At 56.4% G+C, this 14448-nt stretch overlaps 1 protein-coding gene across 3 annotated transcripts in view; it reads right to left on the bottom strand.

The window, feature by feature from the left end:
* Positions 1–12200, bottom strand: part of SLCO2B1 (solute carrier organic anion transporter family member 2B1) — a 48600-nt gene extending 36400 nt beyond the window's left edge. Inside the window, exon 1 of one of the 3 annotated variants that reach the window (XM_008263935.5) lies at positions 11814–12200. In XM_008263935.5, coding sequence (XP_008262157.4) covers positions 11814–11829 — 16 coding nt within the window. In that variant the 5' untranslated portion in view covers positions 11830–12200. The remainder of the gene's footprint in view (positions 1–11813) is intronic. The other 2 variants (XM_089331000.1, XM_089331003.1) reach the window with 2 other exon arrangements.
* Positions 12201–14448: the final 2248 nt, after the last annotated feature.

Raw genomic sequence — 14448 nt, 5'->3', positions numbered from 1 at the left:
GTGGGCCCACACCTATGAGACAGCGGGAACTTTGAAGGCTGAGTCTGGGCCCAAATCTCCTGGGTCTGTCTGGATCCAGGTGCAGGGTCAAGACCCAGTCCACAGTCAGGGCATCAGGCTCTTCCTGGAGACGCATTGGAACAGATACCACCCCCCACAGGGTGCACCCTGCATGGAATCACAGGGCCAGCCAGCCCGGTCCCCAGATCACACCACCACCCACGTTGCTGGCCAGCGCACAAAGGGCTCTCTGTGTTCACCCAATCCAACCCTTGCGCTGACGCCGGAGGCCCTGTCTCACAAGGTGTCTGTGGGGCCCCTGTCACATCCCTGTCACTGCAGCCAGAGGCAAGCTGAGCCTCTTCAAAGGCATCTCCTGCTGCTGACTCATTGGGGAGTACGGAAGTCCAGCCCTGGGAGACTCCACCCTCCATTTGACAGAGGCCCCAGGGCCTTCTGTCCCCCCACCCTGTTCCCAGGGCCCCACTTCCTGCCGACTGTCCAGGCCCCTCGCCCAGCATGCAGCACTTCCCCTCAGAGGACACAGTCCTGAACACCGACCTGAGGACACCTCTGACCAGGGAGGCCCTCCCTGTTTGGTCTTCATACCCAGAAGCAAACTTGGGAGGCGGCGGCCGAGACCCTGGACCACCAGATGCTCAACACACAGGGTGCGTGGGTGCCTGAGGTTTAAATCCAGACACAATTCACATGCAGTAAATCCACACTTCTCAAGTGCACAAGGCATGCTTTCCAGCTCATTCACAAAGTTGTACAACCATCACCAGGATCTCATTCCACACTGTCTCATTATCCCGTGAGAAACCCCACACCCATCAGCCGTCACTCGCTGTTGCTCCTCCCCACAGCCCCTGGCAAGCCACCAAGCCACTTGTTGTCTCGGGCTTGCCTAGCCTGGACATTTTCTATAAATGGAAGCATACAGTGTGTATGAGTCTTTTGCTACCAGCTATTTTTTTAAAAAAGATTTATTTATTTGAAAGTCAGAGTTAGAGAGAGAGAGAGAGAGAGAGACTGAGGCTGGGATTCTTTCATCCATTGGTTCACTCCCTGAATGGCTACAATGGTTGAGGCCGGGCCATGCTGAAGTCAGGAGCCAGAGCTTCCTCTGGGTCTCCCACATGGGTGCAGGGATCCAAGCACTCAGGCCATCATCCGCTGCTTTCCCAGGCCATAAGCTGGGAGCTGGATCGGAAGTGTAGCAGCCAGGACATGAACTGGCACCCATATGGGATGCTGGCATTGGCTTTACCCACTGCGGCACAGTGCCAGCCCTGAATGGTATAGTACAATCTTGTCAAGGTTCATCTACGTTGCAGCAGGTGGAAGTGCTTTACCCCTTTGTGTGTCTGAATGATAATCCATCGCGGGGGTCGCCACAGTCAGCTCATCCCCTTGGAACTGACGGATGCTTGGGTTGTTTTCAGGTATGACAAACATTGTGCATAAGCATTCCATACAAACATATACTAGACACACGTTTTCACTTCTCTTGGGTGTCTATGTGAGTGTAGAATTGCTGAGTCATAGTACAATTGTAGATTTAACTCTGAGAAACTGCCAGTGTTTTCCACAGTGGCCGCACCATTTTGGATTCAGGTTTCTCTGCTGATACTTGCTATTGTCTTTCCAATCATTAGCATCCTGCAGGTGAAGTGCCAGAGCCAGAGTAGCTTCTATTTGTCACTCCCCACTGCTGGCCATTTGAGTATCTTTCTTTGGTGGCCTTGAGGAATGCAACTGAGGAAATGGAAGTGCGTACGTCTGGGGAGGAGTCCCTTTTTGGGGGGGCATAAACACTCAGAGGAAACAGGAAAATATAACAAAATGGACACCTGACAGGGAGGAGGTGGCGTGGGGGCTAGCCTGGGGCAGGGGAGTGTGGGGAGGCTCTGCAGGGTTACTGGGGTCAGGAGGCAGAGGAGCTAGGGTGGTTCAAAGCACAAGCTCCCAGGGGAGGCTGAACCTGGCTTCCCTTCCCTCGCAGCCTCAGGTCACCTGCTGGAGTCTGGGTTCTGGGCCACATGCGCCACACACCCGAGAACCTTCTCCCTGGCTCCATGCCCTCTGTGCTTTATTATTGCCATGCCTCTGGTAAGGACAGCCAGGCTCGGAGCCCTAGCTTTGCTGGGCCTCACTGGTCTTGGGCCTCAACCCCAGGGGTTGAGCTCAGCATCACTCAAGGCTCTGTGTACACAGCATGCTTCTCTGCCATGGCCCCCAGGCCTCCCTGGGTCACCTTGCAGGCAGCAGGGCCAGCCCTTCACGAGGCCATGCAGACCAGATGACAGGGCAGGAGCTGCGACTGGGGAAGAGGAGTCGCTGACCGGCAGCCCCAGCTCTGAAGGCCACCAGGGAATGGCAGGGGGAGAGGGGGAGAGGGACAGATGGACAGGGGCCAGCTCAGAACATGTGGCTCTCAGCCCCAGCCTGGATCCTTGGGGCCTCTTTATGCCCGAGACTGTCCCTAGTCCCAGAGTCCCCATGCCCTCAACTGCTCTCTCCTGGAGTCTGCTCCCCTGAGGGACCCAGTCTTCACCCCTCTGTGAGGCTCAGTGTCCGGGGCTTCTTTCATCCCTTAGAGATATGGCTGTTTCTGGAGGTCAAAGATGACACCTCCTCCTCCCAGCACCCCTGGGTGGGTGGGGGGCACAGGAAGCTGCAGATCTGTCAGAGCTCCTGCTGCAGGCTTCCCCTGGCTGGTCAGGTATCTGAGCTGTGCAGTGCAGCTGAGTTTGGGTGGCGAGGGGCAAAGCTGCCCAGTCCAGCCTATCCCTTGCTGAAAAGGCTCAGGAGCCCACCCCCCTCAGGGAAACATGGAGTTGGCTGGAGGCTAGATGTCCTCAGACTTGGATTGGAACCCTGGCTTTGCCCGCTATGTGAGCCAGGACCCAGCCCTCAATCTCTCTGAGGCTTGGTCTCATCTGTGAGGTGTGGATGACACTGTCTATGGTTGAGGTTGAGGACATCGCACCCTCAATTCAGCCCCCTTGCATTTGAGCCAACAGCAGAAGCAGGTTGTGAAGTGTCAGAGGTCACCCTCCTGCCTTTCTCCCTGCAGCAGGACCCATGGCCAGCTGTCCTCCCCGTATCTGCAGACTGGGAACGAGCTGACATCTGATGATCAGGGGCAGAGAGGAATCCCGATGCACAGGCTCTATGGAATTCCCTTATCACTGTGAGAGTGGACCCCTCATCCAGCCACACTCCCCCACAGGTGCCTGTCTGCATCATGCCAACTATCCATTCGGGCTTCCTGTTCCCATGCATGTCCATGGCTGGAAGCTTCCAGTAGAGAAACTAGTATGCTCTTCTCTTGTGAATCTGCCTTTTGTTACGGGTGCCTCAGCCATGAGCCTGGCAGTGGGGGAGGGCAAGAAACCTCTTCTCCCCTGACACAAGGTGAGGCACATGAGGCACACAGTGGACTCTCCAAAACAGCCATTTCCCTCCCCTTTCCTGATAAATCTTCAAGAGCCTCTGAGGCTGCTCGGCCCAACTGGATCCACCCCATTCCACACATACCTGGTCATCCTCCAAGGTATTGCCTCCATTCTGACACAATCACCATCATCTCTGCATCATCTCGCCCCCTCAGCCAAGCTGTGGTCAACCACAACGCCTGAGGATTGGGACCCCTAGCTCTCTTCCTGCAATGACCCAGGTTTGAAGCCCCCAGCTGCAGTCCTGCTGTGTGGACTTAGGCTAGTGGTCTCATCTCCCAGTGCTGAAGGCATTTATGAGAACCAAAAGCATCCACCCCCATATTCAGTCCAGGCACTAAAAACCTGAAACCACACCTGAGCACCTACATGAACATGATCTTGCTATACCATTTCCTTTGATATCATTTTTTTCCCCTTTCCAGACTGTACAGCCCAAGCACATAGTTTGTACATGACATGAAATCTTTTTTTTTTTCTTTTTTTTTTGACAGGCAGAGTGGACAGCGAGAGAGAGAGACAGAGAGAAAGGTCTTCCTTTTCCGTTGGTTCACCCCCCAGTGGCCGCTGTGGCCGACGCACCGCACTGATCCGAAGCCAGGAGCCAGGTGCTTCTCATGGTTTCCCATGCGGGTGCAGGGCCCAAGCTCTTGGGCCATCCTCCACTGCACTCCCTGGCCACAGCAGAGAGCTGGACTGGAAGAGGAGTAACTGAGACAGAATTCAGCGCCCCGACCAGGACTAGAACCCGGTGTGCCAGCGCCTCAGGCGGAGGATTAGCCTATTGAGCCACGGTGCCGGCCAACATGAAATCTTAAGAGACCAGTCTACTCCCCCAAGGAGACTGTCAGTGCTGGCCTCAGCTCCCATGACCTCTCCCCCTGAATCTCTCACCTGGCTGTAATTTCTACCAATCACAAACCATTCAACTGGGATTCATACCCAGTTCTTCCCAAATGGATCCACCTCCCAGGCTGCACCAAAAGGCTTTAACACAAACTTCCATTTCTAAATCCTAAATGCTGCCCTTACCTCCCTGCCCAGAGATGGTGCCAAAGCCCCGAGCAGCAGTGTTGTCCCCTACTGTGGCCAGCAATAGACTTGATCTCATCAACAAGCTGTGTAGGTCAAACCTAGGGGGTCCATATCGACATGACCCATAGTGGAGGCTTCATGAGTGTGGCCCTCTTGCCCGTCGGGCAGCCAGTCCACCTGCCAGCTGTCTGATCTCTGCCATGACCACTCACATGTCTCCATATTTATTCTGTGGCAGCAACAAGCATTGCCACATCCAGAACCAGAGACTCTGGCAAAGTTCAACAGCAGTGTGCTGGGGGAGGGGAGGAGAGTCAACAAGGGCCCTGGCTGGGGACAGGGCACCCTGGCTCCCGTCATCCTGACAGGATGGCCAGATCTGACAGCAGAGCCAGACTGGGGAGCTTGTCCTGGGGGAAGCAGGGGCTGTTACAGTCCCAGCATCGCTGTGTGCGGGGACAGGCTGGTCCCGTAGGCCTCTCCGAGCACCCTTTGAGGGTGCTGCTGTGACTCCACGGTGTACACAAGCAAACAGACTCAGGGATGGGAGGTGATTCTCTGGGGGCCCAGGGCTGGTAAATCCTGAAGCCTGAGCTGGGATTCATGTCTGTCTGACTCCTGGGCCCCCAGTGGCAACCACAAGGTGGTGCCTGCAATGACAGGCTTAGAACAAATGTAAAGATAATCCCATGGCTGTTTGTTTTTCTGGTCCGGCTTCCCTTCTGGGAACTGTCAAAGTGACAGCCTATCCTTCAGCTCTCCATTCTCTGAATAGTCAGTTTCTGGGACGGTCAACACCCTCTCCCAGTGACTGTCAGCTGCAGCTGGGAAGGAGACCACGGCAAGAAGGACATGTGGCCTGTGGTCAGGGGAACTGCACACACTGGGGTCCAGGACCCACAGCCAGGCCTGGATTTGAACCTTTTGGAGAGGCTGAGCCACAGCCCAGGAAAGCTCTCAGTCCTGACGCCTGCTCCAGGCTGGCCTCCAGAGAAGGGCCTGGACCCGGGAGTCACAAGTTGCAACACTTTCTGTCTAGAATGTTCCAGCCTGTCACTTGGTAGAGAGCAAGACCCAGGACCACTTGGCCCTGGTGTGCCCTTGGGCTACCAAGCAGATCCCTGTGTGTTGTGAAAGCAGCCGTGAGACACCTGTCCTATTTCCACCTGCACAGAAGTCACCCAGAGAACGTCTTTCATCAACTACATGGTGACTCACAAGCGCCAGCTTTGTCAGCCTTTGCCCCAAACTCACCAGGACACTAGGCCCCTGGCCCCCGGGTGGCAGTGAACTCTGGTGGGCACCCCAAGGTGGCTGGTGTCCTCTGGGCTTGCTCTGCCTGGGAGCACATGTGGCCCTGAGGCCTGTTTTTCTCGGGCTTGCACAATGCTGGCTCCTGGACAGCCTTCAATCAGTTGCCAGCATTTAAAAACCAGGAAATCCCACACAAAACTTCAGATGTTTTTTTTTCTTTTTCTTGTCTTGAAAGACCAGCAGATCTGGCAACGCTGAGCCCCTATTCCCACACAGCCATGCTCAGTTGGACCTGCACGTGGCAGTTTGTCCCGTGGGAACCTCGCTGGGAGTGACCACCTACCTGCTTCTGGGGATCTCATCACCTGCCTGTGGTCTTCCCCAGTTGTGAACCCCAGAAACGGTGGGCATGGGGAATCCACAGGACAGGGTTGGGCTAACCACTTTCAGGGGTGAGGAAATGGGGCCAGGGTACCAGTATTTGCTCAGGGTCACCATGGCAGGTTCAGAGCTGAAACTCTGAAGGAAGATTCACATGTATGCCTCCCTGAGCCAGGCCACCAAGGATCAGAGACAGGCAGCCCAGCGTCCACCCTCAGGGAGCCCCTGGTTCATGCGCGTGGGAGTGGGGCAGACTTTGAACTTTGAACCCTGAGAGGTGCTCAGAGTGTAACACTGGGTGTGTCAAGGCTACAGAAATACACCAGAGGGATCCTTGCTGAGAAGGGAGAGCTCTGGAAAGCTTCCAAAAGGAACAAGCCTCAGAGAAATGGGCAGAGTACAATAGTGGCAAGGCTGGAGCACCAAGAGGTAGGCCGGGAGGTGGGGTGGGATGTGTCGGGAGTTGGGGGGACCAGGCTGTGACCTGCCTTGATTGCCAGCCTGAAGGGCTGGGCTCTGCCCTGTGGCTGGGGATGTGTTGGATTCCCCCTCCTGGGAAGGCCACCATGGCTGTGCGGCAGGGTAGAGATGCCAGGCTAGAGGCAGGGATGGGAGAGAGGGGAGAGTGAGGTCCAGGGGCACACAGGGTAACAGGGCCAGGGTGGTGCAGCGGCAGTGGCAATGGATTGAGGAGCAGGTGCTCCCACAGTGGGAAGGGGTGATAGGGCCCGGAGTTGGGGAGCAGCACCGGAGCCAGGGGCACCATCATTGACTGCCAGGCCCACAGGGTGGTGGCAAGTTCACCGTTAGTCATGGTGAGTTTGGGCGGCAGAGAAGCACCCAGGGCTGATGCCCAGGAGACCATGGGCTCCAGGAGAGGGGATGTGGGTTGGGGGCAGATCTTGGGGGGTCTGGGAGCTGTGGATGAAGTGACAAGTGGCCACACCTGCACAGAGGGAATGAGATGCCTGTACCCTGTGCCTGAACTGAGGAGGAACCACCCAGGGATGGTGCCAGTGGGAAAGTCACCAGGCTCCCTCACTACCATGCCTGCTGCCTGAGCCTGGAAGGGAACAGTGGCCAGCAGCAGATGTTGGGCCAGCGTCCCTTGTGAGGGCAGATGCCTCTGGTCAGATATGGCGGGGACCGGGGAGGCCAGCCTCCTGCCAGTGACCCCCTGCCGCAAGCACTGCCTGCCTCCTGCACTGTCCTGGCTCCCCTGGCCACTGGTTCCCCTGCCTGGCTCCTGCAGCACTGGGTGGTCTGGGTTTCTCTCACAGTAAAATCTGGCATTGTTTACCCCTGTTTCTGCCTGAGCAGGCAGTCATCCGCCCCGGGCAGAGGTTGTACCCACTGTCCTCCTGCCTGATGGGGCAAGTCAGGTCCCCTTTGACACCTTTGGGGTCAGAAGACTTTGGAGTCAAATATTTGATCTGCCACACTGAAGCTGTGTGGCCTCAGGCAGCTTGTTTAGCTTCTCCCCGCCTCAGTTTCCTTCTCTGTAAGTGAGAGAAGAGTGCCTCTCTCAGAGCATTGCTGGTGGGATTGAAGGAGAATCCCCTGGCCTGGCACACCAGAGTCCTCAACACTGGTGAGCTCCCCGCTCCTCTGGCTCCATCTGCAGCACAGGACAGACAGGTACAGCACAGGACAAGCAGGTGAAGTACAGGACAGACAGGTGTGACACAGGACAGACAGGTGAAGCACAGGACAAGCAGGTACAGCACAAGACAAGCAGGTGCGACACAGGACAGACAAGTGTGACAGAGGACAGACAAGTGTGACACAGACAGGTACAGCACAGGACAAACAGGTGCAGCCCAGGACAGACAGGTACAACACAAGACAAGCAGGTGTGACACAGGACAGACAAGTGTGATACAAACAGACAGGTACAGCACAGGACAAACAGGTGCAGCCCAGGATAGATAGGTGTGACTCAGGACAGACAGGTGCAGCACAGGGCAGACAGGTACAGCACAGGACAAGCAGGTGCGACACAGGACAGGCAGGTGCAGCATGGGTCAGACAGGTGCGACACAGGACAAACACATGCAGCATGGGACAGATAGGTACAGCACAGGACATACAGATGTAGCACAGGACAGAAAGGTGTGACACAGGACAGGCACCTGCAGAATGGAACAGACAAATGTCTCAGTTATCCTGGCTCCTGGAGCTACTCCTCCCTCAGGGACACACCCCAGTGACCCCTACTCTCTGGTTTCAATAGGTTGTCACCACTCCTCACAACCTCATGTCCCCTGCCACCTTTGAGCCTTTGCCAGGCTGTGCCTCAGCCTGGGGTGTCCTTCCACACAAACCACTTCTCAGTTTTCAAGGCCTGCCCAGGTCACAAACACAATTGCTGAGTTGAGCTAAACCAAATGAGAGAGAAGGAAGGCTGGAGCAGGACAGGAAGGAAGGAGGTCTCGGCTTTGGGCTTGGCTGTCATTCCGGGGAAATTCCTCCTAGCAGGCCCCTTGGGTGGTCAACGGGCAGCTGTTGTGGCCTCCCAGCTGTAGCTCCTTGAGGGAGAGCAGGCCACATCGGGGAGGGGCCAGGCATTGTCTGGTGGTTTCCGAGCCGGGTCAGGGACCCTGCGCTGGGACTTTCTGTTCCCAGTTCTGGCCCCTGCTGCTCCCTTTAGACCCCTGATGACCCTAAACATAGAGACCAGAAAGAGCATGGGGGATGGTGCTCCCAGAACCCCTGGGAACCCAGGCCGGTCTCCTTGGACCCCAAGCAAGCAGTTCAGAGAGAGGGCCACGCTGCTTTCCATCTACATGGTTGCTCTCTGTGGCTAAGCTGCCTCCAAACGGGGCTCACAGCACCCCAGATACCTCCCTCTCATGAGTCCGCAGCCCTTGAGAAAGTCCAGCTTCCAAACACAGGTCTGAGCTGCACAGGCCCCACAGGTCCTGGGGAGCAGCTTGGGTGGCTCCCTGTGGCTCCTGCCCCTCAGTCTTTCTTCGCCAGCACAGGCCTGCAATAGACTGGTCAAAGACCAGCGAGGGCCCTGCCTCCTATGGGAGCTTCAGTTTGAGCCTGGTTCTGCACTACCCTGTGGCCCAGGGTTGGTCACTGGGCTGCTCCTGGCCTTAGCTTCCTCCCCTGTGAAATGGATGCGAGAGTGCTTTGTACTCATGAAAGTGGGGTTGTTATTGTACGTTCCCGAGAGACAGATTCTGGGGTTGGCACTGTGGTGTAGTAGGCTAAGCCTCCACATGTGGCACCAGCATCCCATATGGGCACCAGTTCAGGTCCTGGCTGCTCCTCTTCCAATCCAGCTCTCTGCTAATGGTCTGGGAAAGCAGCAGAAGATGGCCCAAGTGCTTGGGCCCCTGCACCTGCATGGGAGACCCGGAAGAAGCACCTGGCTCCTGGCTTCAGATTGGCCCAGCTCCAGCTGTTGTGGCCATCTGGGGAGTCAACCAGCCAATGGAAGACCTTTCCCTCTCTGTCTCTCAAATAAAATCTTTAAAAAAAAAAAAGACACAGATTTTCCGCATCATTGAAGCATGGCCAATGCCTCTCTCAGGTACCTTCTATTGCTCCCAACTGCCTTCAAGACAATGTCCAAATACTACTCTGGCATACAAGCTCCAGGTGATGGAGCCCAGTGGCACTGCCCAGGGTCCCCCCTACACCACTTGGTCTGGGCAGCTCAGTGTCCCCATGAACATGCAGGTCAGGTCACTTCCCTGAGCATTTGCAAATGTTGTTTCCTCCCCTAGAATAATCATGTGCAGGGTCTGTGGAAGTGAGGAGAGAGCCGGAGGGCGAGGGCACAGAGAGGAGAGAGCTTTGGTGCCAGGCAGACCTGGGCCTGATCCCCACTCCAATCACTGCCTTCCTATCCCTGTTTCCTACATAGCTATCCTAAAGCTAGGGGAGCAGAGCTTGGATTTGAACCCAGGGCTGCTGGTTCTTTCCCTAACTGGCTCACACAGGGGGATGGGGAGATAGCAGCAGCACCACTGGGGACAAGGAAGGATGACCCACAAAGAGAGGTCAAACAGCACCTGGGAGCTGAGAGGAAGAGGTGACCTCCTGCTGGGGAAGTTAGGAAAGCTTCCAGGAGGAGCTGGCATTTGGAGGAGTGAGAAAAGACAGAGAGGAAATCAGCTTCTTTGAATCCCATTGTGGGAGTGGCAGGACACGATGCCGGGGGTCCTCGGCGAGTTGGCCTGGGGCTCTGTGGGAGCCAGATCTGACCCTCATCCCTTTGGTATCTGCACATGGCTTGAGCAGCTGGCTCTCTACCTGCAGCCTGGCTCTGTATCCTGCCCCACCTGCATTCCCACATCCCTCCGTGCCCTGTGACCCTGAGCACAGTGCATGTTAGGGCTTAGGAAGCAGGGTATAGAAGTGGCTTCTGGTGGTCGAGGGGCGAGATGCTGGGGCCAGCTTTCTGCTGCAAAGCATGTGCTTACGTGTTTGTGTGCATGTGTATGTATGTGCATGTATGTGTGTTTGTGTGCCTATGTGTGTGCGTGTATGTGCACATGTGTGTTTGTGTATATACGCATGCTTGTGTGCCTATGTGTGTGCGTGTATGTTCATGTGCACATGCACATGCCTGTGTGTGTTTGTGTGTGTGTGTGTGTGTGTGGTGGTGGTGGAGTGGGGAGTGGGGAGCTAGAGTATTTGGTCCAGAGCTGGCCCTGCAGAGGTCAGGAAACTGTCACGGGGAGGGGGGCGCAAAGCATGATGGCCGTACACCTCCAGCCCTCCCCCAACACCCAGCCAAGTTGTCAGCGGCACACTCACAACCCCAAGTGACCCTCCCAGTCTGATTTCCCTTGCATCTCCCTAGAGCGGTCCCTGAGAGGAAGCACCCGCTGGCCCTTCCTGCCGGCCACAGTCCCCACTCCATGGAGTCCCTGCCTGCCCCATGGACCATGCAGCCCTCACTGCCGGGCTCCCAGGAGCAAGTGCCGCCCTGCCTGAGGGGGTGTGAGGGTCACCTGGTGGGAGCAGGTGACACGCAGGTGTCGCCCCTCCCAAGGCCTCCCCCTGCCTCTGCCTGCCCAACAAATGCTCAGTGCTGTGGTTCCAGAAACACCATCCTGGACCCACTGCTTCCTTATCACTCTCTGAGCTTGGCTCCTGGAGGGTTCAGGACGTTTGCTGTCTAGCCTCCTCCCAGCCAACACAGGTAGGTCCCTGTGGGTCTTGGCACCCGCTTCCTTGTGGGGCACACCTCTGGGGTTCTCTGTCTGCCCTCCCTGCATCCACATCACTCCCTGCCTGGGCCCAGCCACCACTTTCTGCAGTGTCACTCATCTGCCCTTCCCGCCGCGGGCTCAGAGTCTGCCTTCTCTGGACGGGTGCTTGCTCGCTGACCACACTCCTCTCTCCCTCTGCTCCCTCGCCCCTGGAGGGGGCGAGCAGGACGTGATGAGGGGCTTCCCAGCCTGCCTTCCTCTTGTCTCAGTCTCAGTCCCCTCAAGGAGGGGCGGCTGGCTTCCCTGGCTCCAGCTGAGTAAACAGCACCCCTTCCTGCCCCAGCGGTCATTCCCTCTCAGCACACCTCCGCCGCCTCCTGGCCACGTGCCTGACTCTGTGTAGAGCTGCTGCCTGCCCCCATTTTGGGCTCTACTGCCCCTCCCTTCTCACACAAGCAGGCTCCCTGGGTTCTGCCCGATGCCCCTTCCCAACCTTGTTCCGACTCACCTATCCTAGGTCCCATGATGGCTGGAGTGAAGCAAGTTCCAGCCCTCAATTGGATCTCAGGACCTGGAGCTTAGCAGGGAGGAAGTGAGCCTTGCCAAGGGTTCTGGAGACTGCAGCGGATGCACCCACGGCGGGAACCGCAGGCACCCGGCGATGTTTCCCAGGCCACACGGACCAGTAGTCACTGCTTCCAGGCGTGGGTTAGGGAGTCCTGCTCAGACTCAACCCACTCTCCAGGCAGCTGTCTTCCTGGGAAACTTGCTCCTGCCTCTGTGTGCCTGGCTCCTGTGCTCTCCCGGCAGGGGCAGCCTGGGGCCAGAGTTGTAGAGGAGGCGGGTTTGTTTAGGTCCTGCCCCCTGCTGGGAAAGGGCTGTGGTCCCACCCCCCTGTGGCTTAGACTCCGCCTGTTTCTTCCCAGCCTCATTCTAGGCATTTCCCTTGGATATTTCCTTCTACTCTGTTAGCACTGGGGGAGGAAGGAGGACTCGGGATGTCAGTGGGCCTCCCTGATCCTCTGTCTGAGCCCCTTCTTCCCCCAAGCCCTCATCTCCTCGCATTGCGCCACCCCATCTGCCCTTTGCCCTGTGAGGAAGGGAGGACTCTGTCCCCCAGAATGCTGGTGGGGCCCGCCCATCAGTCACAGCCATGGGGGCGGGGAGCAGAAGGGCAGCAGCGAGATGACCAGACTCTTCTGACTTGAGCCTGAGGATGGAGCCCTTGGAGCCAGGCAGACTGGTGTCATCCCAGCCATCTCATGCTTCTCTTCTGAGCAGCCTTGGGAGAGTCCCTACAACTCACTGAGCGTCAGTCCCTTCATCTGTGAACCAAGGACAACAATCCTTGCTGGCAGGGCCCCTGCGGAAGTTCCCTGATGGAGAAAGACACCGCGCCTGGAGGCCTGGAATTCAGGGAAGGGAGTGGCAGGGGTGAACTTGGAACCTCACAGCCAGGGAAAACAAATCCCTTTCACTTTCCCAGCTCACACAGTGTGTTCACACCAGAGGGCCTGGGGTTGGGCGTCTGTTCCTCCACTTTACAGCGAGGCTCAGGAATTAGCTGGAGTCATCCAGCTAGCCAGTGGTAGGGCCATGGCTTGGACAACCTCTGTGTGGTCTGCACACATGGGTTTGCATTCTGCTTTGTTGCTTGCCAGTGTCTGGTGTGGGCTGCTCCCTGTTATGTGTTTTACAAGCTTTTCTCTCTGTCCAGGCTGTTCTTTCTGAGGAAGATCTCTGGGTTTCTCCAAATCCAAGATACAAAAGTGAGCCTGATGCCATTCCAGGATAGGACCTTTGCATGGAGTGGGCATGTGAGGTTTGTGGTCTCTGAGGTGCCCAGATAAACACCCATCAATCACAATTGGCTCCTAGTGGTTGTGTAAGGGCGCAAGTCACAAGTAGGGCATATCTGAAGTAATCACACTCTACTGGCACCCAGCAGGCACTCAGCAGACAGCTGTTGTGTGGATGAATGAGTCTTTGAGAAACTGGAGGTGTAAAGGCACGCATGACCACTGCCGTGGGAGAGACCAAGAGTTGACATGGATGGGTCAAGATGCCAGCCCCTGATCCTGCTTGAGAAAAACAAATTGGGTCTGTCTATACTTCCTGAGACTGAAGTCAGTGCTGTGAGTCTTCACAGAGTTGGCAGACACGGAGACTTCCAGCCTCCAATTGTAGGTACCTTGCCGAGAGCAAGAAAGGCCCTTTAGACTCACCGGAGGCTCCATTGTCCCATCTTGGCCTCAGAGGCTGAAGAAGTTGTGTGCAAAGTCTAGGTATATTCTGGGGCCAGCATGGCCGGCTAAGTTCATCTTGCCATTGCTGGACACAACCCTGCTCTGTGCCCTGCACGTGCTGTACTCTTGGGCCCGAGTGGCTTTCATTAATTACTGCAGCCCCCCCAGGCTGCCACAGCCTGGGCCAAGGATAGGCCTGATCTCAGAGCTGTGGACCTGGAGCAAGTGTAAGCCACCTAGGACCCTTTGGGACTGAAGTTAAGAGGCCTGCAGACTGGCTCCAGGCTAGTCCTGCAGCCAAGTCCCCCTGTGGATGGCCTAGGCTCAGGTCCGCACACATGGGCTTGCACCCAGCTCTGTCGCTTGCCAGCATGTAGTGCTGGCTGCTCCCTGTTGTTGAGTTTTGCAGAGCCCCATGACATGTGCGGCTCCAGCACCAGCTGTAGATTCCCACAGTTTGCAAAACTTGATGCCTTATTTAGCGTCTCACGCTGCTGGCAGGGCTTCACATGATCTGCAGAGCTCTGCGGCTCCCAGGGCCTCATGCCGTTCGCACGCATGTCTCAAGCTAAGCTGCTGCTGGTCAGATTCCTGGGCGGCGTGCAAAACCCGAGCCCTTCCCCTCTTCCAGTCAGCCCAACTACAGAACTACATTTCTGTAAGCAGATGAAATACAAGAGTTCTCATTTTGTCCTTTGCAACTATCTAACAAGGATGGTCTCTGCTTCAGGCTCCAGTTCCTCCTTGGCTCCAGCTAAGACCTCCAGAATGGCCTTTCCCAGTCATCTTTCTACCATCCTGATCATTGCCACACCAGTAATCTCTAAGTTCCAACTTTCCCTACCGTTCTCTTCTGAGCCCTCCCCATATCTCCCTTAATGTTCCATTCACGCAAGT

The sequence above is a fragment of the Oryctolagus cuniculus genome, chromosome 1 (assembly GCF_051225735.1).
Source record: "Oryctolagus cuniculus isolate XC-2025 breed Fujian yellow rabbit chromosome 1, ASM5122573v1, whole genome shotgun sequence".
In the NCBI taxonomy this organism is placed as follows: Eukaryota; Metazoa; Chordata; class Mammalia; order Lagomorpha; family Leporidae; genus Oryctolagus; species Oryctolagus cuniculus.
Note: the sequence above shows the minus strand (reverse complement) of the source record. Positions and strands in the feature narration are given on the sequence as shown.